The sequence below is a fragment of the Schistocerca americana genome, chromosome 3, assembly GCF_021461395.2.
Source record: "Schistocerca americana isolate TAMUIC-IGC-003095 chromosome 3, iqSchAmer2.1, whole genome shotgun sequence".
NCBI lineage: Eukaryota > Metazoa > Arthropoda > Insecta > Orthoptera > Acrididae > Schistocerca > Schistocerca americana.
Window position 1 is genome coordinate 295,170,992 of NC_060121.1, and position 19,720 is coordinate 295,190,711.

Sequence of the window (19,720 nt, forward strand, 5' to 3'; positions counted from 1 at the left end):
CAAATATCTAAAACCATAGCATTATATAATGGATTCATTAGCAACTCTTGTGATTTTGACATAGGAACAGGTCGTATCTGTAGATATACTAGGCGCATTATAACTTACTTTGTGGATGATTCTTCAGTAGTATGTTGTGCTATGTACGTCCTTGACTCTGTGACTGCATGTAAAGGTCATAAAATAGATTAGAAATGTTTTCCGCTATTTTAAAAGCACATTCCTGTCGAGGAGTTGTTGAAAAGCTCTTATGTATAAGGTTGATGATTTTTTGTGAAATAACTACAATCTGCTGAAACTAAACCAGTGCTGAGGGTTCGCTGCCAACGTACCATTAAGACACTAGAGCAGACATAACTTTCCTGCTTGCCTAGTGTGTTCTCCTGCGTGCTTTCATCATTAACACCTACTTTGTCAAAGATCTTTTATTTCCACATACAAGTTGGTGTATTATGTTCACTTACAAGTTGGTGTACCTCTTCAGGAACATTTCCGGCCGTATCTCGCCACGGCCTTTTTTGCTTCTTGTCTGCTCAGAGCTTGTTTCCAGCACTTTATCCATATTCTGCAAAATCAACCAGTATGTGCGAAAACTACGAAGGCGTCTTCGGTTGTTTCCAGATGACGCTCTCGTTTATCAACTAATGAAGTCATCAGAAGAGCAAAACAAACTGCAAAACGATTTAGAAAAGATATCTGAAGGTTGTGAAAAGTGGCAGTTGACACTAAATAACGAATAGTGTGAGGTTATCCACATGAATGCTAAAAGGAACTCGTTAAACTTCGGTTAGACGATAAATCAGTCTAATCTAAAAGCCGTAAAATCAACTAAACACCTAGGTATTACAATTCCGAACAACTACATCTACATCTACATCTACATTGATACTCCGCAAGCCACCCAACGGTGTGTGGCGGAGGGCACTTTACGTGCCACTGTCATTACCTCCCTTTCCTGTTCCAGTCGCGTATGGTTCGCGGGAAGAACGACTGTCTGAAAGCCTCCGTGCGCGCTCTAATCTCTCTAATTTTACATTCGTGATCTCCTCGGGAAGTATAAGTAGGGGGAAGCAATATATTCGATACCTCATCCAGAAACGCACCCTCTCGAAACCTGGCGAGCAAGCTACACCGCGATGCAGAGCGCCTCTCTTGCAGGGTCTGCCACTTGAGTTTATTAAACATCTCCGTAACGCTATCACGGTTACCAAATAACCCTGTGACGAAACGCGCCGCTCTTCTTTGGATCTTCTCTATCTCCTCCGTCAACCCGACCTGGTACGGATCCCACACTGATGAGCAATACTCAAGTATAGGTCGAACGAGTGTTTTGTAAGCCACCTCCTTTGTTGATGGACTACATTTTCTAAGCACTCTCCCAATGAATCTCAACCTGGTACCCGCCTTACCAACAATTAGTTTTATATGATCATTCCACTTCAAATCGTTCCGTACGCATACTCCCAGATATTTTACAGAAGTAACTGCTACCAGTGTTTGTTCCGCTATCATATAATCATACAATAAAGGATCCTTCTTTCTATGTATTCGCAATACATTACATTTGTCTATGTTAAGGGTCAGTTGCCACTCCCTGCACCAAGTGCCTATCCGCTGCAGATCTTCCTGTATTTCGCTACAATTTTCTAATGCAGCAACTTCTCTGTATACTACAGCATCATCCGCGAAAAGCCGCATGGAACTTAAATTGGAATGAACACATTGAAAATGTTGTGGGGAAAGCTAATCAAAGACTGCGTGTTATTGGCAGAACACTTAGAAAATGTAACAGACCTACTAAGGAGACTGCCTACACTACGCTTGTTCGTCCTCTTTTAGAATACTGCTGCGCGACGTGGGATCCTTACCAGATAGGACTGACGGAGTACATCGAAAAAGTTGAAAGAAAGCCAGCACGTTTTGTATCATCGCGAAATATGAGAGACAGTGTCACAGAAATGATACAGGATTTGGGCTGGACATCATTAAAAGAAAGGCGTTTCTCGTTGCGACGGAATCTTCTCACGAAATTCCAATCACCAACTTTCTCCTCTGAATGCGAAAATATTTTGTTAACACCGACCTACATAGGGAGGAACGATTACCACGATAAAATAAGGGAAATCAGAGCTCGTACGGAAAGATATAGGTGCTCATTCTTTCCGAGCGCTATACGAGATTGGAATAATAGAGAACTGTGAAGGTGGTTCAATGAACCCTCTGCCAGACACTTAAATGTGATTTGCAGAGTATCCATGTAGATGTCGACGTAGATGTAGAAAATTAATGCCTCCGAATTTCTTATGTGAAAACTCTTAAGGCTTTTTAAATAAAACAAACGTTATTAACATTCTCCATTTTTATTCTTCAAGGTCACACATTTATTTCTCAACATTGCCATCCTGGCGACGAACACATTTCTCCCAACGAGAGACAAATTTTTTGATACCGTCACTGTAGAATGTTGGACTTTTTGTCGATGGAGCCACAGCATCACCTCTGCCTGCAACGCTTCATCACTATCAAAGTGAAGTCCTGGAAAGTGTCCTTAAAGACATAGTAGTGGATGAAAACCGGTTAGGGCAATGTGGGACTGTGTAGACGGTGATCGATGACGGTGAACCCAAGGCGTCAGATTGTTGCAGATGTTGCAGCGCTCGTGTATGGTGTGGCATTGTCATACAGAAGGAGGGGGAGCTCCATGTGTGGACGAACTCTTCGAATTCGAAGCTCGAATACAGCACGCTGTTTCTCACCCACCGACGTAGATACCTTACACACCGTCATGTTACACTCTACAATTTGGAGCCCTCTACAGACAGACGGCTGCAAATACGTAGATATGAAAATTAAAACTGTATAATGTTAATAACATTTATTTTATTTAAAAAGCCTTAAGACACTTCACACAAAACATTCGGAGGCATTACTTCTCGGCGTGGCCTCGAAAAAGTCACGAGAGGCGTTTCCTTGCAGGGCGTATCTCAAACGCGCAGATGGTGACCGGCATGTTAATTTGTGCCGTATTGCTGGAGGATTACGGAAAACTACAACTGCTGCGTCACTTTTCCTCTGAATTCACAGAGGAAATGATGCTAGCGTAGACGTCACATCATATGAAGTTCCTCAACCACGGAAGTGCACTTCCTACACATTCTCAGAGAGAGCGATTTAACAACTGCAAAAAGTTTCCGCAAACACTTAAAAGTACCGGATGAGGTTACTTCGTCCTCACAGCAAGAATTAAAGATGCTCTAGAAGGACATCTGAAACGTTTATTACCCATATAAAACACTTAAATACAAGAAAAACGTAAAATTTATTTTCCTAATATCGTATGAGATCAGTATAAAAATTAGTGAATGGGAATTATTTCGAAGAAGATGAGACAGAACACGTTACAACTCTGCAGTAGGTACATGTAATGGCTGTAGCGGTACTCATTCTGGTTTCTTTCTGGGAAATATTGATAACAAAAGAATATTTAGATTGTGCTTCGCCCGTCTTTTGGAACACTAAGAAGCTCTTGAGGTATAACTAAAAGCGTGAGACAGTATGCTAAAGTTTAGAACGAATTGAAGTAGAAATATACAGACAAATCAGGAATAGTCATCATTTCCCCTTGAGAGCAATACATAACTCGAAGATACAGAAATTCCTAGACAAACTGTTGTAGCACAGATGCCACTTCGTGTTACAACACTCGTTTCCAAAATCTGACAGAAAAAGGAAGACTAAGCATCCCGCAGACTGCGAGATTATTAGAAGCAGGATGCTAGCTCCGTTGCAAAAGAAATGGGGGAGAGTAGGAGGGTGAGAGGACACTAGTGGTAAGTATTCATGGTATCCTTACTGAATGAACCGTCTCTGAGTTTGGTGCAGTGAATTACGGACACCTAATAGCACTGAAATCAGAAAGCCCGGACTGAAATTTGAATTTCACTTCTTTCGAATACCAGTTTAGTGCCTTAACCGCAGTACCACTTCTCTCGAACGGGATAAAATAAAAGAACTTATGGTATTCTAAATCGAGGAAATTTCGTTCTCGTGTTAACAACACACTATCTTTACATAATCATAGAACATTTTTCTCAATAATGAGTAATTGAGGCAAATGACTTCACGTTCATGCAATTCTGTTTGTATACATTAGTACATATGAAGGCAGAATCTCATAACAAACTTAAATCTCTGCAATAAAGGTATTTTTGAATAGTAATAATAGGATTAACCGCGATCAACCGAAGTAATGAGGAGCTTCGCGTTCAGGCGGCGAAGGGCAGTGGATGTCCACCGGCCGCGGCATGATGCGGATGCGACAGGGAGAGGGATGTGGTCAGCACGCCGCTCTCCCGGCCGCTTTGCAGATTTTCTAGACTGTGAAGCCGCTAATCCTCGGTCAAGCAGCTCCTCAGTTGGCTTCACGATGCTGACTGCTTCCCGTACCAGTCCTCCCACCAAAGTAAAATCCTTGGCGGCACCGCAAATCGAACCCGGGTCCTCCGCCTGGCTGCCATCTACGCTACGTAGGCGAACCAAGAAGAATAATGACGCAGTCCACATAGTATCACTAGGTTCAAATTCACTGTCTAGTTCTCCTTGCTATTCCATGATGAAAAAAAGGCACGCTGTACAGATTTGCTTATATCGTTTTACACTTTTTTCACACTTCTCTGATATGGAAATACGCATATAAATATATACCTCAGTTCATTGGCATAGGATCACAAGTGATTCTGTTCCACAAGTAGGAAGCAAAACTGGGAACAAATGAGACGCAGTTGCCTAGCAACGGTTGTTCTATAGAAGCCACAAGCGAAGTTCGCTGCTGTGATAATTCTGAATTATATTGGATAATTCGAGACTTACGCGGCACCTACAGTTCTCTTTTGGTTTTGATAGAGGCACAGCATCAGAGCTTAGAACTTTCGCCGCGCCATCCCAAACGCTACTGATAATGTAAGGTTGTCGGTAAGTTGGGGCAGTGGACTTACCACCAGGCCATCCGAAGGATACACGTGGGCCTCCGCAGCTATTAACTTTCTCCAATGCTATCATACTCACAGAAGGTACGCTCACCGGCGATGAAGCAGAAAATGTTCAATGAAGCTTGAGACTTAAAAAGAAGAACTTCCCACGGCCGGGAAAGATCAGGTACGGAGAAAATAGATGTGGCTGCAAATAAAAGACTGGCAGTACATTCGGAAATGATAAATAAGGAAGTTCAAGAGACATTTTTCGATACCTAGTGTGGTCTTTTACCAGCTATGTGGCGGAAATGGGTCATGTGGCGTTATTTCTTGGTACGTATTTTGAAACGCATTTGCTTACAGTGCCGTTTGTTGTCATACTTTTTGTGGTCTCTAGATACATTATTATTTTTTCAGTCTTTCCTGTGTATGAGAAAAAATACTTCTGTTTTTTTATTTTGTAGTAATTCTAATATTTAGTTGATTTATAACTCTTTTTATTGTGAAATGTGAAAGCTGTCGCGGACCCTACCTGATTCTGTTGGTAATTTGAAAGACAGCGGGAGCGTTGAAAGTGATACTCCGCGCATGCATTTTACTGTTCTGAAGTGATTGTGGAAATCCTGTGATGACTGTGGATGTCGTGGAAAAGGCTAGCCTTATAACCCATCCTTTTCAGTCCAGTGTGTATGGCTGCGACATGCAGTTGCCAGAAGTTTCCGAGAAGCGCACTCGGGACCAATTCATGCGACGAAGTGAATAGCATGTGCGGCGATCTGTTCGTCGTGTTAAGTGGTTTGACAAATCTTTGCTCACCTTGAAGAACATTGTATTGTTTAGTTATTTCGTTCACTTGTTTCTTTGTTTGAAGCGTCCAGTTTAGTATGCTGCCCACGAAACTAAGACTGGTAGAAAAACTACTATTGTCTGGCTCTAAATTTGTAGAGAAGCATGTAAGAAAAGGGAAAATTTGAGAGGACCCAGTGTTATCGAGATCTATGTGTTCTACTTTGTCAAGAAGAGGGGGAAAGCGAAAAGGAATCGTGTTGCAGGACCTTGCGCATGGGGGATGTTGTTTCTGGGCACGAAGCCTCGTTCTGATATGGTTTTCAAATTAGTGAAAAATCGAACAGCCGCCATTACGTTCTACTGTCTAGGAAAGCATACAATCAGTGAGTCAGCAGTAAAGACATACGGGCAGGCTAGTTACAATGGTGAGACGATACTGGGTATCAGCATTTAGTAATGAACCATTCAATGTCATTCATACACGCTATAGACAAATTTTGTTCATTTTCTGAAACGGTTTGGGAAGGGTAAGAATGGTAATCGGCTAGATATACAATATAAAAGAGGCATTAACGTACCTTCAGTATTCATGCTCCACATGTTTTCATAATTTGAGCTTCAGACACCAATTTACAAACACCATTCGGCCTACATTAGCTTACTAAATTTACCAGTCACTTTGACCTATACATACGCATTAGGAGGGAGAAAAGTAAAATCTGTGTACGCAATTCATGGTTTAGTTTCTCGTCATTTCCATTAATCCCTTTAAGCCAAAATTCCTTTAGTAATTCCACACCCGATTTCCATCCATATTCAAGGCCAAATATGGTCACAGTTCCTCTGTAAGAAATAAACGTCGATGAGAGGTTCAAATATAATCTTTTAAGCAGATGTTTTTTCTTACAGCAAGTCAAAGTCAAGAATGGGTCAGCATTATGTAATCGGCAAAGTGCAGGCGACACATGGAGTTATGTGATAACGAAACAACAGAGCTTTTAAGTGTCACTCTCTGAAATGGAGCCCCAAACATACGTGTAAGTTTCCGAAACCCTTAAGGGAAAAATTGTAGCGACATGGAACCAATGTTCGTGATGATTTAAAGCAATACGGCTCATGAATGGGCGATGCGTGTGTGTCACGTGCTTGTTAATTGTCTGCAACATCGATGTCGTATGTGGCCCTTCTGACTTGAAACAGAATACACAGCCCTCTGTGGTATGTTCACTGTGGAGATTGTCTCTGTTTATAGGTCATGTCTGTTTGTCTAATGTGGAGAGTTACTCGTTACAAGAGCTTATAGACCAACATTTAAAGCCTGGTGCAGCAAATTGTAGCACACGGAACGGCGAACGGATGTATATAGAAAAAATTTGGAACAGCCGTCATACGAACTGAAGGAAATCTTTCATCGTGGTTAAAAACATCCTCCTCATCCTCCTCCTCCTCCTCCTCCTCGTCGTCATCAACATCATCATCACCATCATCACCATCATCATCATCTGGTATGTGCTACGGTAGCCTCCATTTCCAGCGATCTACTGCTTCCATCTTAATGCCGGTGTATGCGCTGCCACCCATTACATCATCCAGCATCTGATATCCCTTCCTCCCTCGCCTCCTCTCTCCTTCCATATACCCCTCTAAGACGGCTTTTTAGAAGCCTCACCTTCTTTGTTTATGTATATACAGTCTAGTCTCCTTTTCTTATTTTTATTACATTTAATAATTGTCTTTGCTCTCCCACGCTTCTCTGTACGTCCCCATTTCTTCAGTCTATCTATCCAACTTGTTCTTTTTATCCTCCGCCATGTCCACATCCCAAAAGCCTCCAGCCTTGCTCTGTCTTTCTGCCTCATTGTCCATATTTCAACTCCGTACAAGAGGACACTCCATGAAAAACATTTTATGTCTTTTCCTCAAATCTTGTCCATTTTGCTACAGAAAATTCTTATTTTCTTACAGAATTCCCCTTCCAGTTTTCCTATCCTGATTTTACTTTTTGTGCTGCTCTTCCATTCGGTTTCTATTCTGCTTCTTAGTTATTTAATGCTTCGCACATACTGTAATATTTCTCCATTCAGCTTTTTTTTGCCCTTTTATTTCCTTCCAGTGTCGTTACTTTTGTTTTCTTTATATAATATTCCTATATCTTTCCTTCTGCTTTAGTGGTACCCACTACAACCTGTAACTATTTTTCATCTGTTGCTAGAAGGACCATATCTGTAATACACAAACACAATATTTTTATCTCCTCATCGTCTAGTGGGCACCGGTCACTGCTATTTCTTAAATACATGTTGGAAGAACCAGGAGACAGACAGAGAAACTAGCTCGTTCAAAACTGGTCAAGGCTCTCGACAAAGAATTTTCCACACAATAGACTTTGAGAAGATGTATCATGTGGAAGAAGATTACTCAATAAGCTGCCGTTAACTCCGTGAAATGCACACTTGGAAGAGTATTATGTCTAGAGTACTTGTGGAACGGGAATTACACTGCCATAATAAACTACGTGCGCAAGCAGGGGGGCTAAATGATTGTAGGCCCAGAGCTCAGTTTTGTCGATGGATTATCCCGTATAGTAGTACAGAACCACACTTCTTGCGATGTGTGTTGATCACGGATGAGGCATCTTCCAATCGTGATGTTGGTATCAGCCGCCACAATATCCATGTCTGGAGTGATGAAAATCATTAAATTACACTCGTCCCCTATCATCTATAACTGTACAACGCCACCTAATAGAACCGTAATTTATCCATTTTACTGTTTGTTGAGCTCCGAGGCTGTGAATTATATTACTTTACGAAACACAGAGATCAGCCCCTCTTTTCTGTATTCTTATTCACTTCAATATGCGTTCCAGGATTTTTCCCATTTTCAATTGTAGTAATATATATTTAAATCTTTAGTTAACACATCGTTAAAAACGTAGACGGCAGAATTATCTTGATCGGGGTAGAAGTTGCTATTAAGGTTTCTTCCGTGATTGCAGATAAAATTTGGGTTCTTTTAAACTCTGCCTTGTACAAAACACAACGTATTACATTTTTATTTACCCAGACATGTTTCGACACCTATGTGTCTGTGCATCAAATTTGTTTCTTTACCGTACGACGTTCTTGGTCGTTTATCTATTTTGGACCAAAAAACTAAAACATTCGCATTTTGTTTAGTTTGTTTCGATTTCTCACCTGAAAATTGGATTGTTAGTGAAAATGGGCTTCTATAGGTCGGCTTTTTTGTGCCCGTTTTATCATTTTGACAACATGTCGTCTGCATATAGTCAAGAAGAAATTTTCTTATTTTTTAAATACTTTGTCGTGGTTAGTGTTTGCGTGTGTCACTGTACTTGAATGTTCCGTCCTGTCGTCCGTCTCTGGCGGACATCTCTTTCTGCTGCTATTGTGTACACTGTTCTCCACAACTTTTTAATATTTCCTTTTCAACTCATTTCTCCTCACACGCATTTTTCACAAAATGATATTTGAGCAACGATTTACGTCTCTAAGACTCATTGAGAAGTGCTGTGTTATTGTCACTGCTCACTTGTTCATAATTTTGCTTCTGTTCAGTGTGGCACTAATTTTGAATGTTTGGTGAAAATTACGGTGCAAAATGGTGCAAATGGCTCTAAGCACGATGGAACTTAACATCTGAGGTCATCAGTCCCCTAAGAATTAGAACTACTTAAACCTAACTAAGGACATCACACACATCCATGCCCGAGGCAGGATTCGAACCTGCGACCGCAGCAGCAGCACTGTTCCGGACAGAAGTGCCTAGAACCGCTCGGCCACAGCGGCCGGCAAAACTACTGTGGCTTGTCAGCTGGGGGAAAGCTTAAGTGATGTGATGTGTCGGGTTTGTGTGTGAATGTGTGTGTGTGTGTAATGAGAGGGAGAGAGAGAGAAGAGAGCTAGAAAACGGGTGGAGATGGGATTGGGAAGCAGATGGTTTTGGATATTTGAGGGTGTTTCATTACTGCGTTTTATGTGGGAAGTGTTCCTGACTATCGGTTTCTCTGAGGATATTAACATCAGTCTCAGTTTTGGTAGGTTGGCGGTTATTTTGAGTGAGATGATCTGCAAAAGTCGAGTGTGCACTGTCACTGTTTAAGGTTGTGATGTGTTCGGAGTATCTAGTTTTAAACTTTCTGCGTGTTTGATCGACGTAGACAGGGTAACTAATAGATTCTAGCTTTGTAAAATTTGTATGTGGAGGCGTTCTTAGTGTTTATATTTTCCTGTGCTGCGTTGTATGTGCATAAAGATATATGTAGTCCTTGTTCCTTCACAATGTGTCCCACCTAGTGGAGATTTTTGTTGCTGCATGTTAGTATTTGCGACGCTGTGTTCTTTGTACGGTGTTCCAGGTTACTTGTATTCATTAGGTTTTGGTGTCCCTGGCTCCTTTTGTGACTGATGATTTATTCACGATTTGTTCCTGTTTAATTTTTTTTCTTTTGTTGTTCAGTTTGTTAATTATTTTTGTGTTGTACCCATCCTCATTGTCCTTCTGGTGTATTGTATTTACTTCCTGTCTAGTGGAGTTCAGGTAAGCCTTTGTAGCATGTATCTGAAACTTGAGAGCTTGTGTGTCTGTGGATGATTGGAATGGGCAATCGTTGTGAATGGTTGTACGTGTAGCTGTAGCTTTCCTGAGTATTCCAAAATTGTAGTTGTTGATTCTGTGTGTGGTTATGTCTAAGATTGGTTTGCTTCTGTCTTAGTGGCGAACTTTAGTTTAGGGTGTGTTTACGCCACTGAGTAGTTGTATTACCTGAGTGTTTGTATCTACCAAACAAGTAATGTTTCCACATAACAATATCAGTGTGTAACTTTGTGTTGTTTTGGACGTATAATTTCATCGATTATTATGTTTTCCGTGCGGTCTGGATGCTGCAGCTGCCATTCTATTACCTCAATTTTCCGCATTTATAAGCATGGACCAGACACTTTTTTTTAAATGATGTAAAAAAGCAGCGCAAAATCCACTTACAACATCCATGTTTGACCCACTTGATGTCACATTTATAGACTTTTCGCTATGAAGTTAGTAGTGTGTGAAACTCGAACAGAAACTAAACAGCAACAGTTTAGTGCGCCCCTAGCTGCCTGTCATATTTCACAGCAGCCAACAGGGGTAGATTAGAGAGTAGGATAAAACTGTGTGAATCACTATAATGGCTGCATTGAAACTGGTGGTAGTAAGTTTTTACATTTGTCATCAACTTAAATTGTTGCAGTAAGGTGATAGGAGCTACTAATATCGGATAAGTAAAGAAGACGCAGGTTGCTGAAGGGAACTGTAGAGAAAAGGAATTTATAGCAGTAATTGACCATAAGGCAACGGCCTTGCCGCAGTGGATCACCGTAGTTAAACGCTGTGGGGCATGGCCGGCACTTGGATGGGTGACCATCCAGGCTGCCATGCGCTGTTGCAATTTTTCGGGGTGCACTCAGCCTCGTGATGCCAATTGAGGAGCTACTCGATCGAATAGTAGCGACTCCGGTCACAGAAAACCATCATAACGACCGGGAGAGCAGTCTGCTGACCACATGCCCCTCCTATCTGCATCCTCCACTGAGGATGACACGGCGGTCGGATGTTCGATGGGCCACTTGGGGCCTGAAGACAGAGTGCTGCTTTAGTTGACCATAAAAAGAAGAAATCGATTGATAGGGCACATGTGAGGCATCAAGGAATCGTAAACCTTGTAAGTAGTGGAATAGGGGAGGGGAGGACATAAATATTGATGAACACCAAGGATTGACTACAGTATGCAGTTGGAAACGGACGTGGGTTGCAGCAGCTATGCTTACCTGAAAGCACATGCACAAGATAGACTAGTGTGGAGAGTTGTGTCATACAGTCTTCCGACTCAAGGTCACGACAAAAAGAAACTACGTTCCGATTAAAATAACCTGGTGGTTGACGTCTGTCACTTGTCGCTACAATGTTGCCACATCTGCTGCCGGTTACCGCTCGGTAGCTTGCAACACATAAACACGGTGGATAATTTTACAAACGCTGTTCATGTGTAACGCAGAGCAATGTTTGAAGCGGCTGTGGCTGGGTACGACTGAAATGGGAGATGCTCTATACATAGCTGATTTTAAGTTGCCAATGACGTAACTGCGGCAAACGACTGGTTTTGCACCCCTGAATTTAAACGCATGTCCTAAACTAACCACAAACGCATAACGTGCAATGTATACTAGAAAACGGCGATCAGCATTCTGCGGCAGAACTAAAACGATGATCGCATTGTTCACGGCGTTTAAGGCTAACCTCTACGAACAAATTCAAGACAGAAAAATTTCATAATATGTTTGTCTGCATAGCCATCTTTCGCAGCAAAATTTCAGTTTTAGCGGCAAAAGAAAACTGTAATTTCCCGCTGTCTTTGGTTACCTGAAACTTTCCTCCCACTGGCTACACGGGATGCTGCATTACCGTCAATGAGCAGTTCTTGTTCACACTTGTATTGTATTGTATGGTATGGAACTTGGGATCTAGAAACGACGGAGAGGCTTCGTCCCCGCCGTAGCCCTTAGTGGTTCACAACCCCACAACAGGCTACAGCAGACCACTCACCCCGCTGCCGCCCCACGCCAGGGTTATAGTGCGCTCCTCCCCTCGGGAACGTCTCACACCAGATGAGCGTAATCCCAGTGTTTCCGTGATAGAGTAATTATGGTATACGCGTAACTGGAGAAAGTGTTTGTGCAGCAATCGCCTACATAGTGTAACTGAGGCGGAATAGGGGGAACCAGTCCGCATTCGCCGAGGCAGATGGAAAACCGCCTTAAAAACCATCCACAGACAGACCGGCACACCGATACTAATCAGCCGGGCGGATTCGTGCCGGGGACCGGCACGCCTTCCCGCCCCGAAAGCAGTGCGTTAGACCGCACGGCTAACCGGGCGAACTTGTTCGCACTTGGTTGCAGATTATAGACGACACGAAAAAAAGAATGGTAGAAAAAAAAAACGAGAGACAAAAGAAGTGTCAACTCCATGATGAAAATAGCGCGGCAAAGTATTAGAAATAAAAATTACATTTAAACCAGTTAACTGAATAATAAAGATAATCAAAGTCTTTTGATTCGATGTAGAGAAATGAAAAGAAAATTCTCTGCATTTGACGAAAATCGGACCTTCGACCTTCTACGCGTTAGAGATATACGCTATCTATCACGCTTTGCCATTACACTCCAAAACGGGTCTTGTATTTCTGATTCTGGTGTTGCAGGCGCAAAGGTTAGTTGGCAACCTTTAAAATTTCGGCTTCACGGCATGTCGCGCTAAGCTTATCTGATAGAAGTCGATCTCTATGATTATAATAACTGTGTAAATGACGCTGAATTGCGTTTTCCGCGGATTGATCCAGTAGTGTTTAGCTAGTGCTGTGAATGAAAGTGTGTATATCGTTAACATCGACGTGTGTGTGTGTGTGGGGGGGGGGGGGGGGGCGGGAGGGAGGGGGGGCTTTAGTGTGGTTACCATGTGTGATAAGATTCAAAATAAAAGGACTACATCCAGGATTCGGGATCCGAACGCATCAGGAAGGAAAGCCGGACAAGGAACTGTAAGTTAATTAATTTCTGTGACAGTTTGGCAACGGCGAACGGTTCGGGCGAGACATCGAGCGCTTTGACAAGAGGAACCCAGCTACAACACGCGAACCGGTTCCCGTCAGACCACCGAAGTTAAGCGCTGTCGGGCTTGGCTAGCACTTGGATCGGTGACTGTCCGGTCTGCCGAGCGCTGTTGGCAAGCTGGGTGCACTCAGCCCTTGTGAGGCAAATTGAGGAGCTACTTGACTGAGAAGTAGCGGCTCCGATCACGAAAACTGACAACGCCCGAGAGAGCGGTGTGCTGACCACATGCCCCTCCATATGGGCATTCAGTAACGCCTATAGGCTGAGGATGAAACGGCAATCGATCAGTACCATTAGGGTCATCCGAGTCCTATTCGAACAGAGTTTAGTTTTTTAGTTTATAAATAAACATTTCGAGCAATTAGATCTTACATGAGAGCACCTAATTTACGGTACACTACCACCTATATGGGGTGGTCCATTGATCGTGACCGGGCCAAATATCTCACGAAATAAGCGTCAAACGAAAGAACTACAAAGAACGAAACTTGTCTAGCTTGAAGGGGGAAACAAGATGACGCTATGGTTGGCCCGCTAGAAACCTACCAAGTGTTCGTGTAAAGTTGTGAGCCATATGATTGTGACTATTACAGCGCCATCTATCACAAAGCGAAAAAAGTGGCACAACTAAAACATTCATATTTCTTTACGTAGCACACGAATATGTAATAAAAATGGGGGTTAATATTTTAAAAAACGCAGTTGATATCCGTTTGACCTATGGCAGAGCCATCTAGCCGGCCAACCAAAGCGCCATCTGGTTTTTCCCTTCAAGCTAGACGAGTTTCGTTCTTTGTAGTTTTTTCGTTTGCCGCTTATTTCGTGAGATACTTGGCCCGGTCACGATCAATGGACCACCCTGTATAAATTTGATCCTAAACATTTGCAACACGCATAACACCATTTTTTTAATTTTGTTGTGCATCGTCATGATTTTGTCGCTAAGTGAGGCTGGTTTTTTTATTCATTTTATTGCATCCTTATATATTTGGTTGCTAAGCGTATTTTCTAATGATGCTGCCAGCAGCATAGCGCAGCAGATAGCTACCTGTAGAAGTGAAAATGATTCCCATTGTACTCGGAGACGTTGCCCAATAGGCCAGGCGATTACGCGACCTTCGTGACGATGGAAACGCGAATTTCCAACGATTGGCGCGGCTCAGGCTCGTGGCAGCCGCCTTTGTGAGTGGGGCGCGGGCTTAGTGCGGCACTACAAGTGAACAGCCTGAAAGCGAACGCGGGAGCAGGCAGTTACTTGCGGCGGCAGCGGGGGTGGGGCGAGCACTCACCGACGTCGGCGTGGGTGGCGTTCTGCGCGACGGCGCAGAAGCGGATCACGTACTTGTCGTTGACGGAGGCGGGCACCATGTGGAGGCGCCCCGACGCGTTGATCGTGCCCAGCAGCTTCTGGTTCAGCTGGTCCGAGCCGCGCAGCCGGAAGCAAACCAGGCCCAGCTGCCGAAACACGCCACAGCTCACCACCACGCCCTCAACATCACAAGTTGGTTGCGTTAACACATGTATGCACTATCTGACCAAAAGCATCCGGACATACGTATCTAAAGAAGAACTTACCACTACGTGTGACGAGAGGCGGACATGCCAGTAAACAAAAACAAGGCGTGGAGTATTGTTTTGGCAGTAGAGAATGTCAGCAGAATGTGTCGGTCAGGTCAGGAGACCTCACTGAGTTCCAAGGTGAACTAGTCGGTGGGTGTCACTTCAGTAACAGAACCGTCACGTACACACTCTAAAGTTGCCCAGGAGGACTGATGTGATTCTGAGGTGCAAGCGCGAAGGAACAGCTACAGTTAAACCAAGACCAGGCAGATGCGTAGACCTCGTGTACCGACAGAGGGTAGCTGTAAAATGGTTCAAGTGGCTCTAAGCACTATGGGACTAAACATCTGAGGTCATCAGTCCCCTAGACTTAGAACTACTTAAACCTAAGTAACCTAAGAACATCACACACATCCATGCCCGAGGCAGGATTCGAACTTGCGACCGTAGCAGCAACGCGGCTACGGACTGAAGTGCCTAGAACCGCTCGGCCACAGCGGCCGGGGTAGCTGTAAAAAACTGCATGAAATCAGCAAAGGGACTCAGTTGTGAGTTCCAAAGTGCCAGCAGCAGTCCATCTGGTACAATGAGTGGGGGTGGTAGTAAGTTGAAAAGAATGGGGTAGAATGGTCGAACAGCTCATCCTAACCCGCACTCTCCTTTCTGTAGCTATTGAAGAGCCGACAGTTGAAGTGCTGTAAAGTGCTACTCCACCAGACATTGGATAAACGGGAACAAGCGATTTGGAATGACGAGGGTTGCCCAGAAAATAATGCAGCGCATTTTTTCTTTAACAACTATTTATTGAACAAAATGAGAGTTACAAACACGAAAGAATGGTGTTTTATCTACATACCCTATTTTTGCAAATAATCTCCATCCCATTCTATGGCCTTCCTCCAGCGCAAAACAAGGTACCAACCCTTATCCTGGTGGCGGAGCCAATGCTTCACTGTGTGAATCCTTTGCTGATTGACAGATGCAGCGCCAAGTGCCGAGTGGTAATGCGTCTGTCCTCGCGCATGACAACATCAGCTCGCTGCAACATGTCAGGTGTGACAGCCGTGGATGGTCTCCCCGAGAGCTACAAATCGTGGAGTTCTACCGAATCGCCTTCTGATGACCTTATCCTCAGTGCCCAGCGACTAATTGTGCTTCTGTCGACAGCAGATGCTCCATAGACTTTGTGAATATTCCCCACAGTTTCTGTCTCTGCAGTTAGAAGTTCAATGACGCCACGTTGCTTGTAACGTTCATCACCTACAGACGCCATTTTGAAACTGTCCTGCAGCTACGCTATCTGTCGGAAGTGACGGGAACTTGGCGGGCTCACTTAGGAGACTTCAAATAATATATACGCAACGTTTCGCATTCGTAGCCTTGTTTTCGGCTGAGAAAAAAAAATGCGGTGCATTACTTCCTGGGCAACCCTCATATATGCTGTGGCAGACCGATGCCAGTGTGTGCGTTTGGCAAATGGCTGGGTAGTGTCAACAGTGAAGTACAGAGAAGGTGGCATTACGGTAAAGCGGTGATTTCGTGTGGTCCCCTTATGGCGCTTAAGAAAACCCTAAATGCCCAGGGATGTGAAAACATTTTACAGCATTGTGATCTGCGCACAGTAGGGGAACAGTTCGGTGACAATGATTATGTCAGCATGACGTTGCACCATGTCATAAAACATCTGTGACGCAATGGGTTGTTAACAGTAACATTCGTAAAATAAACCAGTCTGCCCACAGTCTCGACCTGAACCCAATGCGACACCCTTGGGATAAGTTAGAACGTCGGCTTCGCTCAACACCGCAGCATGCGACATCACTGCCTTCTCTATTTTCGGCTCTTGAGGAAGAATGTCTTGTCGTTGCACCAGACGTTCAGACACCTCATCAAAAGCTGTCTTAATGGCGAAAGATGGATACACCCCATAGTAATGTCCACTAATATCTGTGCCAACGCATTTGATCAGACATTGTACAGCCTTAGCGTGCATTGCAGAGGATACTCCCTACGGCAACTTGCCACTTCCTAATCAGTCCTATTAACACTCTTCCTCCAAACGTACGACGGAACCATTAATCGTTTTATATTTTGGTTTCATGACTTCATAAACAATGAAATTTGACATTGCCGTGTATGAATACATGATCTAATTTAAAAAATATTTTTTTGTTTTTTGTTTTCAAATGTCTTAAATGGATTTGGTGGGTTTATGACAGTTAACTGCATTTCACAACCAGTATCATGTTACGAAAGCAGCACGTCAAGTCCTCATCCAGCTCTCGTTGTGATCACTTGCGATCAAACCGAATTCATTTCGAGAGAGCACGACAAGCGCTGGATGGCGACTTGATGTGCTACTTTCGTAAAAAGATACTGGTTGGGACGATGGCTCATTAGAACTGAAACCAGTCAGTTGTCATAAATACGCCAAATGCGATCATAACATCTGTGAATAAAGAAGTACTCCTCAAACGCACATCGAGTTCCGTGCCTTAGTGTTAATAAAACTAACTCGTATTCGAAAAGAAGTCGTTTCCGGTCCCCGATCGACTATCCATATCTGGGTTTTCCGTGATATTCCAAAAATTGCTTAATACGAGGGCTGGGGTGATTCCTTTGAAAGGGAACGACCAGTTTCCAGTTCCATCCTTCCTCAATATGACCTTCTGCTCCGACTGCATTGACCTCTTGACAGACGATAAACACCGTAGACAGTGGCGACCGGGTTGATGGTGTCTATCTTGAATTTCGGAAGGCCCTAGCTACAGATCTGCACTTTCACCCAGTAAATAAAATACGAGCTTGCGGAATTTTGGACTAACTGTGCTGTAGGACGGTGGACTTCCTAGCAATCATCAGATATGAAAGAAATTCGAACTTGCGCTTAGGCTAGATACATTCATAATTACATGAATTAGTCCTTTTTGCAAAGAAATATCAATAGGACCATAAGGGGCCAAAGAAAAGAAACTAAGTTTCGAGCGAAATGGATATTTGTCTCAACATCCTATATTTGCTACGAAAAAATGACGTACCCTTTTGATGTTATAAAATATTAATTAATATCTAGAATTATATTTATTATTAATGTTAATTCATAAAGTTTCCATACACTGGCTAGTCACATAGAGTCTTTTGACAGTTGTAAAGATTGTAATTAATGTGACACTACAATCAGAACACAGAGAATAGATACTAAATGCACCACACACAGAATTGTGCCCTGTTCCAACACTTCGTGGTCCAAGTTATCAGTATTTTCATTAAGCATATTCTGTGGCTTGAGGTCCACATAAAACTGCTGATACCCTCCGATTAAGATGCACTACTTCTACGTACATGATTCAGACACTAAAGTTTGTTGCCAAACTTAAAATGGTTCAAATGACTGTGACCACTATGGGACTTAACTTCTGAGGTCATCAGTCCCCTAGAACTTAGAACTACTTAAACCTAACTAACCTGAGGACATCACACACATCCATGCCCGAGGCAGGATTCGAACCTGCGACCGTAGCGGTCGCGCGGTTTCAGAATGTAGCGCCTAGAACCGCTCGGCCACTCCAGCCGGCACCAAACTTAGATAACTATTTTGAGGTGTGCAGAGTAATAAAATTATGCTTTGTGCTTTGAGTCTATTTGGAAATTAATATCCAAGAAATCGGCGAGATCGCTTTTCACGAATGTTTGTATATACAGTGTACGCCTACAAATATAGATAAAGCTGGTTCACCATAAGATCAAAATGTGTCAGGAGCAAGCAGAAATGTTAAAAACTCAAAATCGATGATGGTGTGTTTAGACCTTTATGGTTCTCAGGGCCTGAAATGATGTTTTTGTTAAAGACGTTAAATGGTTTTGTACAAATGGACTGGTTTTAAACTTCGAAAAATATACTGCATCCAGTTCTGCACTGGCAAAAGTACCTTACCTCCAAATAATCTATTGCAGCAACAATAAATAATGGAAAGGATAGAAACTGCTGAGTCCTCGCGTGTGCGTACTGAACGAAACTTAAACTCTAAATTATTTCGTTGAGATGCTGAAAACATTTGGATCAGCTATTTTTGGCATCAGAATAATTTCCAACTTTGCGAACATAGAGACCAGTAAGTTAATATATTTCGCATTTTGTATTCACCATTTTTGTATGGAATAATACTGGGCGGTAGCCTATTAGGTAGACAAAATAAATTTATTGTACAAAAGAAAGTAACTACAATTATGTGTGAGGTTCACACTCATACAGCTTGGAGACATCTGTTTAAGTTGATGGGAATATTAACGACAGTCCCACAGTACATTTATTAACGAAAAACTTAAATATGTTGATTTTATAAAGTTATCTACAATGATGTCTTCACTAAATTTTGTAACATATACGTAGAAACATGTGTAAAGTAAATTTAAAGACTTTCGTCGAAAGCTGTGGAAATTGTTAGACTCTTTACGTAAAACTATAGTATATCTGTTATTCTTCCTCGCACTTGGCGGGAAGAGACGTTGTACTAGTCAGTCTTGTGGAGTCAGTAGTAATAGAGACACATGTTTCTAATACTGTAGGAGAGAGACGTGATTGTGCGGTGGTAGGGATTCGTATTTCTGTGAAAGGTGGCTTATCATTGTGAAACAGTTAGCTTGTTGAGTACGAAAAAGTGCAGAAGACAAAAGCCTTAGGAAAATCTTATTATTTACGAGCAGGAGTTGCCTTTTTAATTCAAATTGAAC

General features: G+C 42.8%; 1 protein-coding gene across 1 annotated transcript in view; it reads right to left on the bottom strand.

The window, feature by feature from the left end:
- LOC124606038 (aromatic-L-amino-acid decarboxylase) overlaps positions 1–19,720 on the bottom strand; it is a 309,333-nt gene that overhangs the window by 165,901 nt on the left and 123,712 nt on the right. Inside the window, exon 7 of the mRNA XM_047138002.1 lies at positions 14,719–14,884. Within this exon, the coding sequence (XP_046993958.1) occupies positions 14,719–14,884 (166 nt within the window). The remainder of the gene's footprint in view (positions 1–14,718; positions 14,885–19,720) is intronic.